Source organism: Lactuca virosa, chromosome 2 (assembly GCF_052849685.1).
Source record: "Lactuca virosa cultivar CGN04683 chromosome 2, Lactuca_virosa_CGN04683_v6, whole genome shotgun sequence".
Taxonomy (NCBI): Eukaryota; Viridiplantae; Streptophyta; class Magnoliopsida; order Asterales; family Asteraceae; genus Lactuca; species Lactuca virosa.
The window spans coordinates 299,237,732-299,255,340 of NC_136427.1; the positions used below are offsets into that span (position 1 = coordinate 299,237,732).

Here is a 17,609-nt window from a genome sequence, read left to right on the forward strand (position 1 = left end):
GTTGAGCAGGGAGATATATATGAGAATCTACTCGTCACATTAAATGAACCCGTACTTGGAACCGTGGATTAACTTTTCCTCGATGTGCGGATTTTGTCCTTAATTCCGGTATTGATGGGGCGACTGGTAAATTCCGATGAGTTAGGTCTGTAGAAAATTGTTTTCTTTCTCTTCTTATCTGTCAGTCATATGTTGCCTCCTTTACGTGATTGGAAGAGATCCGACCTGGAATGCAACATATGCAAATCTATTTCTCTGCAAATTATATCTATGAAATTCCTCCTATCTGTTAGCCATATGCTGTCTCCTTTGCGTGACTCATAATCCGACCTGATACACAGCATATGCAACCTTCTACTTCTCAATCCCTCTAAAATTATAATTAACAATAATCTGAATCTATCTTCTCTCTTAATGATTGTCTGCTCACCCGATGTAAGGAGTACTCTGGAAGTCCTTGATTACTGGGGCATATCCGGAAGCGGGAAACATGTTCCAGTACAATTAACAATTGAACATTCAAAGATTGTCTATAGATCTCGCTGCTCAATTTAGGTGGACAACAATATCTCTGGTCGTCGTCAGCTGAATGGTCCTTAAGATATAGTATCTAGGAACTTAGGATCAGATTTAATATCTAGGAACTTAGGTTCACCTTGTCTTATAACAAATAGTATGTCCTAAATCTGTCACAATTTTTCGTGTTTAAGTGGACAACAATACCGGCGATCGACCAGACAAAGACTTGAAGATAGAAGGTACCGACAAGTGGATTAAGGCTGTCTAAAAACTTTGATCCCAAATCACTCTTAAAGTTAGATATCATTTTATTTTTGTTAAATTTGTTCATAGTTTTCTTCTAATTTAAATATTAGGCGAGAATTAAAAATTTAAAAAAAAAAAAACAAACAAAAATTTGAAAAAAAAAAAAAATAGTGTTATTTCTGTTTTATTTATTGTTCAGAAAATATGAAAAAACCCAAAAAATATTGTGTGTTAAATTTTCTTTTAGTTTTGTTTTGTCTTGAATAGTGAATTCAGGTGAAGATGAAACTCATGGAGTTTGTGTTGAAGATTTCTGAATCAAAGTTTCATCCGTGAGCATCGAAGAATTCTCATTCGAAGGAGCAAGAAATGAAGATTATTCTTTCGACATTCATTCTTTCAACCCCAGAAGCAAGGTGAAGCTGCAATTGAAGATTATGTGACGGATTGCATTGAAGCCTCCTCAATCAGTCTGTTGCTATCTTAAACCTGCTGAAGTGATCTAGAAGTTTAGTTCTCTCTGATATTCTCTCTGAAGATTCTCAAGCTGAAAGCGCCATCTTTCAAGAATCTTATCAAGAAGCCTCCTCACCCAACGTGCGTTCAAAGCCAAATTCTGAAGAAAAGCCCAACTGCTCAAGATGAAGTCATTCATGGAAGATTCATATATTCATCTTGATGCTGTGAATAATTCGAAGATTAAAGCTGAAGCCAAAGCTCCTAATGAAGATTATCAAGAAAGCCAGCTACTTTTTAGGGGGAGCTTGTTGGGTCATTTGAGAAAAGAAAAGAAAGCTATAAACCAAGGGGGAGATTGTTGGGTCAAAAATATGGTTTATACTTTGCTTTTCTAGTTGATTGTAATTTTCTGTAATATTATATGTGTTTACGGTCAGGTTTACGGCCGTAAACAGGTTTACGACCGTAAACTCTGTTTACGGCCCAATGGGTGTTTACGACCGTAAACTCTGTTTACGGCCCAATGGGTGTTTACGACCGTAAACTCCGTTTACGGCCGTAAACTCAAGGCCGGCCCAGTCGAGTATATATAGGGGTGAGGGGTGTGAGGAATAGATTGATGAACACTATAGGAACTTAAGTGTGTATTTGAAGGTGTTCTAGAGAGAGAGAAAAGAGAGTGTGTGTTAGTGTGTGTGAATCTTGTATCCGGATCTTCATTCATATCAATACATACAAGATTCATCATATTCTTCTTCCTCTTTTCTTCTTTTTGATCTGACATCATCCGTTTGATTGGGATTCCGCACCATCAAACGGATCTGATTGATACACAAGCAGATTAGGGACTTACATGGATTTAGTTCGTGTTTAGCAATGTGATAATTTTTTAATGAATTTGAAGTTATGATCGCTCTCATTACATTAAAAATGTGTAACGCCAAGTGTTACCCAAATATATTCGTTGTAGTATAAATAACGAAACGACTAAGAGTCCATTTGAATTTCAACTCCCTGTCGGAGATAAGTTGTTAGTTTGACATGTTTTACCATAATATTATTAAATGAACAGATTTAATGAACTAATTTGTAAATATCAATTACATCATTTCTTTATTTCGTTGGACTTTAAATTATCTTAATTTAGCACAACAGATCTGATGTGAAGAAAACTTAACTGTATAATTGGGCAGGGGCCGCGCGAACGCAGGCCCCCACTGGCACAAATTATGATGTAGGCTCGACCACTTGGGCCGACCTTAGATTAGCACCCTTCCAAAGTGCAATGGAAGTCACTAGCCTAGGCCATGGGCCATCTTGACCACCCATTGACCCCATCCAGGTAAGTACCTTCTCCGTGCGCCTCTTTCCCTTTTTATTGAGCTTCCCCTCCTTTTCTCTTTATTCCACCTGACGATGTGGGATAATCTTTATATGTGTAGTTGATCCATATTTCATACAAAGCTCGTTTTCTTCCACATTTCCACACCATTGTTTGACAGGAAATGATTTTTAAAAAACGGATATTTTGTTTATATGTATCTCACTAAATGTAATTTAATTTTAATTTTGTATTGAATGAAAACTTATTATTAAGTTTTGTTTTGGCAAAAAACAGTAATCATCTAGCGATAAGCATGAACACACTTTGATTCCAACATATCATTAGAATGATATAATAAAACATTGACCTTGTATTGTCTACTCTTTGAACTTCGAGAATTGACATTTAGTTGAGACAAAGTGTCAAGGAATCTAACCTAATAACCAGAATTACAATTTCATAACACATTAGTAGCTAATTATAAAAGTCGACTGCTTTAGGTGTTTTACACGTTCTTTTTATTTACTTTTTCATGTTTATCGTCTTTAGGATATGGATGTCAACATTGATAATTAATCTCTCAGCTATAAGTGTGAGGCCTGTTTGTTTACCTCTTAATTGAAAAATTAAAAGATAACCTCTTAAAAATTCAGATATAAAACGTTTGATAGTCTATTATTTTTTGCCTCTTAATTTTTAAAAAACCTCTTAATATTTCAAATATAGAGTGAAGTCTGAAAAAAAATAAGAGACCGTGTTCCTTTTTTGCCCACCGTTCCTTCTACTCACGTATAGACTTCCGTCTCCACCTTCTTCTCTTGACATGCACACCTTCGGCCTCCACCGTCCGCCCTCCGGTCCGGTCACCGCCGCCAACCCCCTTTGCCTCCAGCTTCTTCAAAACCCGGAGATAACAACATCAGGTAAGATTTTTTCTCAAATCGATTTTATGTAATATATTTAAGAACCCTGATTCTTCCTCCCTTCATCGCTTCTGTCTTCCCCCACAACCATCGCCCTGGAGCAATCGATTTCATGATTTGATGTCTGGAGCAATTGATTTCGAGGTTTGACATCTGCAATCGATTTCGAGGTTTGACATATGCAATCGATTTCAAGGTTTGACATCCGATTCTCTATAAATTAGATGCTTTGATTCAAATTCTGATATCTCACGTTACTGATTATGTGAATAACATCATGATTTTGATTTTAGATTGGAAGCCGAAGCCGATTTAGGATGAGTCAACTCGCCCCCAAACACCCAGAAAAAATCAACTTAATCCTTCTTCTTCTTCTTCAACTCCCAAACGCACAAAATCTCCAGGTGTTCGCGTCGTTGGTAACAGAATCTACGATTCCAAAAATGGAAAAACTTTTCACCAGGTACCACTCCATGGCTCCATGCAATGTGTGTGTTTGACTGTTTTTCCACAAAAAGATCCATGTTTTCTTGGCAATCTAGAGATTAAAATATGTGTTTTGTGGTCAGTGTCGACAGAAAACCATGGACTTTTTGGTGACCTGCACCAACCAGGGCGATAACAAGAAGCAATGCCCACTCAATGTATGTCAAGCATGTCTTCTAAACAGGCGATCTTTGTTTAATTTGACCTACTTGTTGATTGATCAGTTTATTTACCGTGTTTGCGTTTATGGATATGAGAGATTGAGGGGATTTAGGGTTTGGATTTTGTTGATTGAGGGGATTTAGGGTTTGGATTTTGTTGATATGGAGAGAATGCGGAAGAAGCTGTGGCATCGGCTGATTGGAAATGCCCCAGATGTAGAGGAATTTGTAATTATACAATACAACTGATTGCAAGAATATATAGTTGATATGAGTCGTATGATAAGCCAAAAAACTCCTTCAAAAAGAGCAGGCCTTTGGAAAGCTTAACGAAAGCTTATATAATCCAGGATTTTTGTGAGGTGAAACATCTAGTGTATTAAATACTATAGGCATAGATTTTTGTTGATTTCTTTATTATATCATTATAATTTCACCTCTTCCTATTAGAGCATTGTTTATTGAAAAATCTGTTTAGTTAAAGCAATGTCTTCCAAAACAATGATTGCTATAGTTGGATAGATTTGTCAATTATTTATGTTTATTTGGTTTTTTGTTTGATTTGGATTTTGTATGGTGTTTAAATATATATTTTTATAATTATTCAAGTTGTTTGGTTATTTTATGAACATAAAACAATTGAATTTGGCACAAAATAATAGATAAGGGTAAAATAGTCATTTTTATAATTCAGCACATTAATTCAGAGCTTCCAACCAAACAACATGTTAAAATTCAGATCTTAAAAATTCAGACCCTCTTAGAAATTCAGACATCTTAAAAATTCAGATCCTACCAAACAGCCCCTGAGTATTGTTGTTTGTTAGTAGTATTTGAAACATTTACCCTTTTACAAAAACAAAAATATTTAATTTATTCTAACCAAAACAAAAATGGATGAAGATAATAAAAGATACATGACAAAAGCCTTCCATAACGTGGAGATAAGCTTTTTTTAATTCTTGTGCTTCATGTTATGGGCTACAATACATCTTTTATTTATATTTTATATAAAGCAATTCTAATAAATAAACAGAAAATAATGATAATATAATGCGAGACAGGATTTTGCAGCAGCTATCCAATATCCATGGCTTCTATTGGCATCAATGCTGCAATGCACAGAGCTTGCAGCTCCTCCCCTCACCTCACCACCAAAGATGTAGGAACCACTCCCACCCGCTCCTTAGGAAGTAAGCAGGCAGCTACATTCGTATCTCTTAATGTTGAAGCCCAAAAGCCTCTAAACCCACCTCAAGAACAAAACCAGAGCAACATTAATGGAGTACTTGAGAATGGTGATGATTTGACAGAAACTTGTAGCATCAAGTTCACTGACGAGCGATGGAAACACGGGACATGGGATTTGAATATGTTTGTGAAATCTGGGAAAATGGATTGGGATGCTCTAATTGTTGCTGGTAAATAGTTTCAATCCTTCTGTTCATTTAACATTTTAGCTTATAAGGCTCTATGTTCGATGACAAGGATATTCATGTCCCACGTTATGTCACCTTTTTCAAATAAGACAAAAAATCGTAATTTTTATCTATTAACATGAGTCTCTATGTCAATCATAATAGAAAATGGTTTGGTTCTTTCTTATCTTGTTCTACTTAAAAAGCAAATGTGAAACTTTTTTGGGTTTGCAGAAGCTAGTAGGAGAAAGTCTCTTGAACTGCATCCGGAAATGGCAACAAATGAAGACCCTGTGGTATTTAGAAGCTCCATTATACCCTGGTGGGCTTGGATCACACATTCTCACCTTCCTGAGGCTGAGTTGCTAAATGGTTAGTCCGGTCCCCATTATATTTGCTAATTGATCTTTTTGTACTTAATTTAATTAACCCGGATATCCTACATGGGCACATCCACAACACAAATTAAGGAGCATTTCACTCTGTTTTTAAGAGATCAATCTATTTGAGGTATTTACATTTGTGTATGTAGGTCGGGCGGCAATGATTGGGTTCTTTATGGCTTATCTTGTGGATGTTTTGACTGGGCTCGATGTGGTGGGACAAAGTGGTAATTTCATATGCAAGATATGTTTATTGGCGACAGTCATTGGTGTAGTTCTGTTTAGACAGACCAAGTCTATACAGGATCTCAAGAATCTAGCGGATGAGGCTACTTTTTATGATAAACAGTGGCAAGCATCATGGCAAGATCGAGATTTGAGTGGTAGCTCTTTAGGGAAAAAATGAAATTAATGTATTATCGATAACAAAACTAGTTAGAGCTTATGAAAATGTTTCTACTTCTAATCTTGTATTATGACGTATGACAAGATTTTGGGATAATTTGGTCTTTAGTTATAATTTATCATATTTTATATAAAATAAAAAAAATAATCATATCAACAAAATCATCCCAAAGAGAATTGGCCTAAATAAAGTCTAGACTCATTCAGTTAGGTGTTGTTTGTTTTTTTGTAAAAAACCTCTTTAAACCACTTATTGTTGCGCGACGCAGCACACGCGCAACACTTTCCATATCGCACCTGTTTGTTTTTTAAAAGTCTTCTAACTTAAAAACCTTTGCGCATCCTTTGCGCCATACAACATTGAGCTTCCCTCTTTAAACCACTTCTCCACACCTCTAAACCTAAAACAACAAAAAAAAAAAAAAAAGGAGCGGACATATATTCCTATCGCATACGCTACCCTTCTTCTTCCTTCTTCCATCGATCTCGTCTCCCATCTCGCCTGATATCTCGTCGTCGTCACAACCAGTTCTTATCGCTGCATCAGCCATTCCTTCGTCGTCGCCGCCTTAGCAATCTGTCGTCTTCCTCGTGAACCACTACCATCGACAGGTAAGTTTTTTTTCCCTCTGATTTATGATTCAAATGTTGTTGAAATCGATTTTACAGCCCTCTGAATCATCGACATGTCTTTTTTTTTTTACATATTCTGAAATTGATTTAAGTTATTGCTTATTTGTTGAAATTGATTGAAGTTTGTTGAAATTGATTGATTATGCATGTTTTGACATTTTTTTATTATGGTTAGTTTTTGTGTTTAGATTTTATTGATTCACATTTAGCTTCCTTTTCTTTCCATTTGTTCCAAAAAAGAATGAAATAAGTTTGACTATATTAATTTATATCATCTATTAAAGTAAACGACTAGTATTAATTGAGAAGTTAGTCACAGGTCATGCTTTGGTTCTTTTTGGAATTGAGGAGTTTGTATTGATAATATTAATATCAGGGATCACAGAGTGCTATTGAATCATTTATGTTTTCTGATGAATCGTTTTTCATGGCTTGAAGTTTTAGCTTAAGCATAAGGGCAGGTACTATAACATGTGTTGGATTACTTAGGGATTGAAATGGTTTTGGTGGCAAATCAATGGAAAAATTACAGACAATGTCAAATTAAAGTAATGTTATGGGAGACTATGAAGTGGAATGGAATCTGCAATTCAAATTGACCTTCTTGGACGATTTTACCCTTGTTGATATCATCCCTATGATGGAATTAATTGTGGAATGGGTATTGGTTTTTTTACTTCAAAATGGCCATGCTTTTGGCAAATTTACCCTCAAGGAAGAAGTCATTGTTTGTGTGGTGGAAGATGTTCACTTATCGCACGATAATGAATGAATGGAACAATTTGTTGATGTTTTGACCTTATCATGTATTGGCGATTGTTTTATTTTATTATATGTATTAATTAGTGAATAACTTGATGTTGGTTGTTTAGCTTTTGTCAAATTTTAAACTCAACTTTCAAGTTTGTGGTAAAATTTTCCAATTCATATGATAATCTATGGGATGCGATCTTAAAATAAAAGTTGTTTAAAACCACAAGATTATTGCAAAATGGGCCAATTTGGTGAAAAATGAAATGTGAAGCCTTTTATTGAAAAAATAGAGTTAAGATTTAATCTGATCTTTTTAAAATAAAGTGTTTTTAATAATATTTAAACTATTTATAATTGTAGAAAAGTGTTTTTGTACATAGCCAAAAGAAGTATTAAAATTTCAGTTTATTGCAGTAGTCTGCAGAGGTTAAAAAACAAACAAACTTTTTATTACATATTACAGCCGTTTGGTCCACCTCTTCTGCCGCAGAGGTTTGCAGATGTGGTCTGCAGACTTCAGGCGTTTTTGCTTTGAAAAAACAAACAACACCTTAGTTCATCAGTCTCTAGTCATTTCTAGTCGTGCATATTATCATCAAACTTTTCGTGAGCATCTCTAAAAATAAAAAAGATAATTTTTAAACTCATCGAGAGGAGGTCTGCAAGTTGTTATATATATACTTAACAACACGAAAAAAAAATATTATATTGATTATGCCATGAAAGAAACTAGGGGTGCAAACGAGCCAAGCTACTCGCGAGCTACTCGAGATCGGATCGTTAAAAGCTCGGGTCGAAACCGATTTTAAACGAGCCCGAGCCGAGCTCGAGTTTAATATTAAGCTCGTTTATTAAACGAGCTCGAACTCGAGCCTATGTCACTAAGCTTGATTAGGCTCGCGAGCCTAAACGAGCCTTTATATAATATAATCTATTATTTTTTTCATATATTAAAATAAAAATATATTTGGGAAATTAGGGATTTAGGGTATTAGTAAACGAGCTTCTTAACAAGCTCGAGCCGAGCTTAAGCTTATTTAGGCACATCAAACGAAAAACGAGTCGAGCTCGAGCCCGAGCCGAGCTTGTATAATTCTCTACGAGCTCGAGCCGAGCTCAGTACAAGAAAGCTCGAATCGAGCCGAGATCAAGCTCGAGCCTCATATAACTTAAACGAGCCCGAGCCGAGCCTGACCAGGCTCGGGCTCGGCTCGGCTCGTTTGCACCCCTAAAAGAAACTATATTACATTGTTTTTCAGGTAATGACACATAATGCAAGACGAAAGCAACTAAATGTGTTTTAGTGCATAATGAACACACAAGCTTTAATAGAAAAAACATATATTTTTGATTATTTTCGGTCTTTCAACATTGATAGTTTTCATCCATTTTGTTATATGAAAAATAACGAAATTTCATAGCTAATATGAGCAAGTAAGTAAAAGATCTCAGTGGACCTGACATTTTTGATAAACGGATTAGGCTAGAAGGAGTGGTAATACTTTTAGCACGTTGTCACGTAAGATTTTTTTTTAATGCCACGTAATCTTAACATGTCTAGCATAAAAAGTAGGGAGTGGTAGCATGTCAATTTAATAGGTTTGATTTTAGGAGAAAAAAAAAACATCAGTCAATCAAAACACTTATTTTCACTTTCTCTCTCCTCTCTACTCTTCCTGCCAACTTAACATCTCGCTCTTAGGTAAACGGAGTGGACATGCTAAATCCACTCACTAAGCCCCTTTGAACACCACCCCTTAGCAATGCATCGCTATGTATACAGCGAGAAGAGAGAGAACAAAATGGTGTAATGTGATTGGTTGGATGAAAAGTGGCCTTATCCATCATTTTGCATATGTAAATTTCATATTTTTTTAATGAAAAAAAAGGTAATTTTACCCGATCACTTTGCCATTTCCTCTTTCCATTAAATTTGAAAAAAGAAAATAATAATAAAAAAATAGAGTGTTATGAGTGTTATCACTCCCTACTAAATGCTAAAAATAGAGTGTTATGAGTGTTACCACTCTCTACTAAATGCTAAAAATTAGATGGTTAGAGAGAAAAATGATGTGGCACCCAAAAAAATGATGTGACAAGGTGCTAGGAATGTTACCACTCACCTGCTCCTCATAGCCTTAGCAATTTGCTTAACACCTCTTAAAAGATGGTGTGTAACACTCATAACACCTCTTAACATCTTCCTTAGCGAGCTCCACTTCCTATAGCGTTACCGTGTTTTGCTACAACTATAGAGCCCAAATCCCTTCATTTACGGCTCCAAGACTCCAAGTTCCGTATATTTTTATTTATTTATTTTCGTTCACTAGGTAAATTGTGTATTTTTTAACTTCAACGTGATATCCATTACTTCAATGACTTATGAAATTTGGGTTGTACTTATCATTATTACTATGTATATACACAACTTTATTTGTATGGGTATATAATATTATTACTAACGTGATATCCATTTCTTAAGAAAGACCATCACCATTTATTTGTATGGGCATCAAATATTATTAGTTTATTACTAGTTTTGTTCATACTGTATAGTAGTATACATACATGATACACCTTATCCTCTTTCGCCTCATGTGGGCCACACATGGGCAGTATAATTGCGACTCCTAACTCCCAAGTTTCACAAGGAGACAAATATATGAAGGTCTTGATGTTAACTGTTAAGTCCAAAACAACGGCGTTGGAAATGGAAACCACCTCAACAGCAAGGTTTAGTAAACTTTTAGGTGTTGGGTTGCTATCTTTAAATACGTTTAGGAAATATTCGAACATATGACATCGGACTGACTATATTGTCTATATAATTTTCAATAAAAATACATTTACGTTTGTTAACTATATAATTTAGTTTCGTTTTCTTCTTTCAAAAAATAGCAATTCGTTTCAAAATTTGTTAATATCCTGTCCAATATATAACGTAGTTTTCACTTTTCATAACCTGCAGCAATGGGATTGGGAATGGGGAGTGGGAACAAAAGGCAACTTGGTTCTTCCTTCATTCAGCGGCTATTGTAGTTGTTTCATTGACCTTTTAGTAAAAGGTCAAAGCTGGTGTCCCTGCATCCAATCTCTACAAAAACTACTCAGAAATCCAATCTTTTTTTCAGTTTACAGATTCTTGGTCATCAAAAAATGACTTCCCACACATTTCGTTTCTCATACCTTTACGTTCTCACTATCTTTACATTCTTTCATTATTCTTTATGTATCGAATACGAGGAAACCGCACTTCTGGAGTTCAAGAAAGACCTCATCGATGATGCCTACCTCCTCTCTTCCTGGAACAATAGCAACGGAGATTGCTGCAAATGGTACGGCATAACCTGCGACAACCAAACGGGTCGGGTTACCGAGATCCGACTTCGTGGGTCAGACGACATGGCTGATTTTGACAACCAAGAAGCATCGGTACAGAAGCTCGGAGGGAAACTCAACCCCTCCTTGGGGAATTTGACCTCGCTCGAGTATCTAGACTTGAGTTCTAACGATTTTGGCGGGAACCCGATTCCGACCTACATCGGGTCGCTCCGAAACTTGACGTATCTGAATCTTTCCGACTCAAGTTTTTCCGGGGAGATCCCGACTCAACTCGGGAGCCTATCGGCATTACGTGTGCTCAGTGTCCGCCGGAATCTTTATAGTGACGACCAGTATGAGCTGAGGGTGGAGAGTTTGCGGTGGTTGTCAGGTGTTTCACGGTTGCGCCACCTTGACCTGAGCGGAGTTCAGGTCGGTCAAGTGTTCGATTGGTCACAGGTGACTCGAACCCTCCTCCCTTCTTCTCTTGAACAACTGCATTTATCGAATTGTGGACTTCCTCCTATCACGCCTAATTTAACCATTAATCTTAGTTCGCTTTCAGTGCTCGATCTTTCTTTTAACAATTTCAGTACTAACTCCATACCTAGTTGGATTTCTAGTTTTCGGAGTCTTGTTTCCTTAAACCTTGCTAATTGTGAATTCAAAGGTTCGGTTCCTCCTGGTCTTATGAACATCAATTCCCTTACTACCCTTGATTTATCAAATAATCAACTCACGAGTATTCAAACTACGCCAGAAACCATCTGTAACTTGAGGGAAATCAATCTTTCGTGGAACAAATTTGATGGGAAAAATCTATCAGAGGTCCTCTCAAGTTGGTTCCAATGCGAATCATCTAAACTCGAGTCTCTAAGGTTTGTGGGGAGTGGGCTTTCTGGTAATTTACCACCACAACTCGGAAACCTGAAGAACTTGGTTCATATCGATCTTAACAAGAATTCCATTTCTGGGTCAATTCCAGATTCTTTAGGAAATTTATCATCTTTACAAACCCTACAACTCGGGTTTAATTCCATTTCGGGCACACTTCCTGACTCCATAGGAAGATTATCAACATTGGTAACGATGTATCTTTCTTCCAATTGGATTTCTGGCCCATTGCCCGATTCTTTAGGAAGATTGTCATCATTGGTGGACTTAGATCTTTCGTATAATGAAATCAATGGAACTCTTCCTCAAAGTATTGGCCAACTTACGAACCTGATAAGCCTAAACATCGAACGCAACTTTTTAAGAGGTGTTGTAACTGAAGATCATTTTGCTAATCTCACAAGCCTAATCACTTTACGAGCAAGTGCAAATACGTTAAGATTCGAGTTATCAGATAATAACTGGGAACCACCTTTTCAACTCCAAATATTGAACTTAAATTCATGGAGTTTAGGCCCAAATTTCCCTCATTGGCTTCAAAACCAGACGGATCTGTCCATCTTGTATCTTGCAAGCACCGGGATTTCGGATGACATTCCTAGTTGGTTCTGGAATTCGTTTTCGGGTTTGAAGTATTTGAATATCTCAGATAATAATTTGTCATCGATGTCTGTGGATGATTTCTTTTGTTCTAATGAAGAACAGAATCAGGTTATATACTTGAATATGGGGAATGCTAATATTTCAGGTGTTCTTCCTGATTGCTTTTCAACCTGGGAGTTTCTGAATATCTTCAGCATCCAGAACAATAATCTCTCCGGCAAACTTCCAATATCTTTGGCAAATTTATCATCTTTAGAGTCGTTAAACATGCGGAACAACAAGCTCTCAGGAGAATTACCTGTAAATCTAATGAATTCCAAGAGTTTACTCATCATTGACCTTACTGAAAACGAATTCACCGGAAGTATACCGATACCAATCGGTGATGAAGCTACAACTTTGAGGCTTCTCAACCTCCGTTCAAACAGATTCAATGGTGAAATCCCGGATGAAATCTGTAGACTTGATTCTCTCCAGATTCTGGACCTTGCTGACAACAATCTTTCTGGAAGAATACCAAACTGTTTCAACAATTTTAGTGTCATGGCCGGAAAAGTTGACCCAAGTCAGGTGGTGGGGCTCGCCGGAGATGAATTTAGGGGAAATGCTTGGTTGATGATGAAGGGGAGGGTGAATGGGTATGGCAGCATTCTTGGTTTAGTGACGATTTTGGATCTTTCGGGAAACGATTTATCTGGGGATATTCCGATTGAAATTACACAGCTAGTGGAGTTAAGATCGTTGAATCTGTCAGTTAATGGTTTGACTGGAAAGATCCCCGTGAATATGGGTGACATGAAGATGTTGGAAGCTCTTGATTTGTCTCGGAATCGGCTTGATGGGATTGTTCCTTTAAGCATGTCAAGATTGAGTTTCTTGAATTCGTTGAATTTGTCGTACAATGAATTGACAGGAAGAATTCCGTTGAGTGGTCAGCTTCAGACCTTTGAGGAATGGAGCTTTGTTGGGAACAGACTGTGTGGACCTCCAGTGAGATTAATGTGTGAAAGGCAGGGTGAGGGTGATGCCGGTGAAGAAGAAGAAGAAGAAGGTGAGGGTGGCTCCGATGGCCCAGAGTGGGGACTTATTACAAGCATAGTGGTGGGGTTTGTGGTTGGATTTTGGGTTGTGGTGGGTCCGTTGATTGGTAGCTACTCATGGAGGACCAAGTATTTTGAGTTTCTTTATGATATTTGGTGTAAGTTTTGTGTTTGCATGCCCAAAAGGAAAAACTCTTCCAACAAGAGGTTTCATAGATAGCAAAAATGTTTGTTGTACAAAATGACTGCTGATGAAACCTGTTTCTTTTTATCGTTTTAAAATATAATTTGTTTCATAGATATCAGGGTAATATTTCCAATAAGAACAAAGCATTCCAAAATCAATGAAAATATGTCTTTGCTTGAAAGACTAGTTGGATGATGTGTAACGGATATAGAATATTGTATTACCTGAAGATGGAATTGCAATGGTTGAACAATAAATACATTAGAATGAAATAACATTGAGAATGTCGACTCCACTTACCGCAAAAGAATGTTGTATATGTGTTCGTAGTAGAAGGGACAATGGTTGGTTGATTGTCCAGGCCTCGGTAGAATGTTGAATGTTAGGTGTTGTTTGTGTTAATGGTATTCAATCTCCCCGATCTCTTCTTATGATAAACACCATATATATATATATATATATATATATATATATATATATATATATATATATATATTCGCTCATACTTTCCATACTTGATGGGTAGAATGTTGAATGTTAGGTGTTGTTTGGCACTTTCCATACTTAATGGGTGCAACATCAACAAATTCGCTCATGATCAAGTTACAACCTAAGATCTATGACCATATTATGTTAACTGTTCGTATTTCGTTCATTCCATCGGTATGCTCCCAGGTACCTGTAATTGTGATCCGTTTGCCAGAACCAAGGGGTCTTTCTGTGGAAACCTCCACGAACAATCGTCGTTTTTTGATGGTTTTTCCGCTTCTCACAGCTGCTCTTTCCACACCTCCGGATATCTGGTGCCAAATCGTCGCCCCTTTCCTTATTTTTTCGATAATAGAGTTGGCTATCTCTGTGGCATCGATTGTACAAGTTCGTGAAGAGGGCTGGACGAGTGGAATGAGGGAGAGCGGCTCGATCGACAAAAAAGAATAGTAGCCCCCTAGAACCTGGCAAAGTCATTATCATTATCAATGAATTTCCGAGCAATTCTCAACCAACATATGCGATTCATTCCCGTAAAGATTCTAACACACAGAAGACTCCTTACCTTAGGAGCGGGATGAGTGATACATCCGGCGAGCGCCGGTGAAGAACACAAGGAAAGCAGGAGCTCGGGTATTGATATATTCCATCAATAGAAAGGATGCAGACTGGTAATAAGGTCGACCGCATAGGGGGAGGGAACCGAAAAGCTAAGCTTTGAGGAGCGGACCAATCTTCCGTACCGCCCCCTGACTCTCTCCCTATAAAAAAAGCCTGCGGGAAGCGCGAAGAGCTAAGCCACTAATGTCGTGGCGAAGGTTATACCTCGGAAAGTCCTCGAAGTTAAGGTTTTGTATGTATTATATCCTTTCGATCGAGCGACAACTTCTAAGGAAGGTTTTCATTCCCCTTTTAAAGAAGTAAAAAAAAGTTAGGGAAATGGAGAGAGATAAAGTTGCAGAAGTGCTTCTAGATCTCATGGAATAAGGCATAATTTAGAACAAAACTTTCCATCTCTTGCTTTCATAGAAAATTTTTTTATGAAAATCCCGATTACATTACCGCATGCCAAAATGAAATTTTGAAAAGCAAGCCAGAGAAAAGCATCGTTGAGATAATATCTTTCATCCTAATCTCATCTACTGAAAAAGGGGCCCTCTTGATCACCTGAAGAGATTTTTAGGCAGAATTGGCATAATTATTACCGTGAGGATTGAGCTGCCAAAAGATATTATCCTCCCGATCAAAAAATAAAAAATAAAGTGAAGCCAAATGCTCTTGGATGGGTAGTTGAATAGAGGGATAAATCCTTTTTTCTCCTTCATATTGAATGTAGTCTATCACTTTGAGATCATGAGAACCTTGTGAATTGATATAAATTATGGCATGCATCTCTGAGTAGAGTGGCATGGCCAAACATCATCCCAGAAACGAATCAGCTTACCATTGCCCAACCAAAGTCTAGCCCAAGTTCTGCCTAAAAGTCTTTCTGTATCAAATAAGACCTTTCTAGATGCAGGATATTTAAGAGGTGGGTTGGTCAATCCATTTTTTCCATTGGAGAGGTACTTAGCAGCCAAATATGAGCACCGTGGCTTTTTATTTTCCTTTGGAAATAGCCATAGCCACTTCATAAGAAAGGCTGACTTGGTTGAAGTCCACCTCCTTCGTTAAGGTGATTAAAAAAATCCAGACCATAAAAATACAAAAAATAAAATATTTTTTTTATGGGATGCTAATAAGGATGAACATGACGAGGTCTTATTTCATTACTTTTTTTATTAAAATTCAAACATATCTATCTCAATCTTGTGGAAATTTTATCTTCAAATAACATTTGAAGGAGTAGGGAAGGCTACTCTTGGAATTAGGATTATGGTGGGGTCATAAGAGATGGAAATAGTGCTGTCATGTGGAATTGAACAGAGATCCCTTCTAGGGATCAAAGATGCAAACTTTGCAGAAGCAGAAACTCTCCTGCATGGCCATGGTTTTGTCCAAACTCTTGATTCTTTTCAAGTCATCATATCAAACAAAAAGGGGTTCTCTTAACTTAGATGGACGAATGGTAATAATCAAGAACCTGGGCGCCTATGCTTTATCCTGAGAAAACATTTCTCAATATATGTTGAGTTCAAATTCATCATGTGAAGAGGGAAGGGACTCATTTAGCTGACCGTCAAGCTAACTTGGGTGTTAGGCTGCAGTCTTGTAGTCAGTGGACGGGAGGTCTTCCATTCCAGAAGAGATTGTAATTTCACTCTTTCCCCCACTTCTCATCTCTCTGTGGGACTTGTTCCCTCTTCAACTCAGTGCTTTATAGATAGGCATTTTTATTGAGAATGTAAAGATCCCACCTTACCTTAAAAAAAAGTAGCCGAGCCGAAGGAGCTGTCACAAATAGAATTTGAGTACCACGGGGAAAAGCTAGCTGGATAAACAAGACAGGGATCGCCCGCTCGACAATGCTACCTTGGGGAGGAGACAAAAGACTTTAATATAACAATGGAAACTCATATTCTAAAGCTTTTTCGATATATGAACAAGATTACTATGGAAGAGTTGGTGAACATTGTTCTGACTCATAGCTCTAAGATGACTAGCATGAATGAGCCAGCTTCAACACCACCTAGACTCTTAATCATAGACAGACTTGCGACCTCAACATAAAAGGATGAGCCTGGTCTGTCTATTTGTACTCATTGGCTTAATTCACTCCTAACCTCCCGTAAAGAACACATAATGAAAACAGCCTGCCTGGTAAGGCTGTACAAGGGGAAGGGCTTTGATAAGAAAGAGTTTGGGGGTGTCCCGCTTAGTTAACAAACATCGAGTTTAAATTAAAGTCGAGGCAGCATGGATACGAGACTCTTTAAGTGAAGTTTGGAAAAATTATGGTTTTCTATCTTTATATTTCAAAATGGGAGAATCACCAAGGCCTTTCAGGGATTCGGCGCGCCCCCCCAAGCTAGACGCTTCACCTACCTGGCCCCAGATAGAATGAGTTTTCCTAGCCCTAGTCTTACTAAGAGGTTGAATTGGTCTATAGGATAGTAGGCAAATGAATCGCATTAGTGCGATTTGGCTCGCTGAATCGCCCAACGAACAAATAACCTCCTTGCTTTCTTAAAAAAAAAGCAGACCCGCGCGAATCGCGTCTTCGATCTTGCATATAAATAAATGAAAATTTTTTTTATTTATTTATCAACCGGGTCAACTGACGCCAGCATCACCACTACGAAAACTCAATTTCCTTAGTCCTTTTTCTGTGAAACAAAGCCAAGCCTTTTCCGCCTTCCATCCTGCGTTTCCCTGCTTGAGACTCTTTTTCTTAGCCTAGTCATGAACCACCTGGTTGGAGCCAT

At 37.4% G+C, this 17,609-nt stretch overlaps 2 protein-coding genes and 1 non-coding gene across 6 annotated transcripts; 2 read left to right on the forward strand and 1 right to left on the reverse strand.

The window, feature by feature from the left end:
• Window positions 1-2,413: 2,413 nt before the first annotated feature.
• LOC145161861 (U1 spliceosomal RNA) lies at window positions 2,414-2,574 on the reverse strand. Its single transcript, XR_013738725.1, has one exon. It is a non-coding gene; the product is annotated as a U1 spliceosomal RNA (small nuclear RNA).
• Window positions 2,575-3,260: 686 nt separating this feature from the next.
• LOC145161497 (light-harvesting complex-like protein 3 isotype 1, chloroplastic) lies at window positions 3,261-6,385 on the forward strand. 4 transcript variants are annotated; one of them, XM_079081032.1, is made up of 6 exons: window positions 3,261-3,667; window positions 3,765-3,934; window positions 4,041-4,115; window positions 5,183-5,539; window positions 5,771-5,908; window positions 6,069-6,385. In XM_079081032.1, exons 4-6 carry the CDS (start codon window positions 5,209-5,211, stop codon window positions 6,323-6,325), a joined length of 726 nt encoding a protein of 241 aa, XP_078937158.1. In that variant the 5' UTR covers window positions 3,261-3,667; window positions 3,765-3,934; window positions 4,041-4,115; window positions 5,183-5,208; the 3' UTR covers window positions 6,326-6,385. The 4 variants fall into 4 exon arrangements, with proteins under 4 accessions (XP_078937158.1, XP_078937160.1, XP_078937159.1 ...); XM_079081034.1 differs by having other exon boundaries at window positions 5,193-5,539; XM_079081033.1 differs by having other exon boundaries at window positions 5,196-5,539.
• Window positions 6,386-10,866: 4,481 nt separating this feature from the next.
• On the forward strand, window positions 10,867-13,788 carry LOC145158694 (receptor-like protein EIX2). The gene has a single exon (XM_079077553.1). The coding sequence runs from the start codon at window positions 10,867-10,869 to the stop codon at window positions 13,786-13,788; it is 2,922 nt and encodes a 973-aa protein (XP_078933679.1).
• Window positions 13,789-17,609: the final 3,821 nt, after the last annotated feature.

Coding starts and splice junctions, on each gene's coding strand:
- LOC145161497 (XM_079081032.1), top strand. CDS start 5,209: ATGGCTTCTATTGGCATCAATGCTGCAATGCACAGAGCTTGCAGCTCC. Junction 5,540..5,770: donor GGATGCTCTAATTGTTGCTG/GTAAATAGTTTC, acceptor TTGGGTTTGCAG/AAGCTAGTAGGAGAAAGTCT. Junction 5,909..6,068: donor TGAGGCTGAGTTGCTAAATG/GTTAGTCCGGTC, acceptor TTGTGTATGTAG/GTCGGGCGGCAATGATTGGG.
- LOC145158694 (XM_079077553.1), top strand. CDS start 10,867: ATGACTTCCCACACATTTCGTTTCTCATACCTTTACGTTCTCACTATC.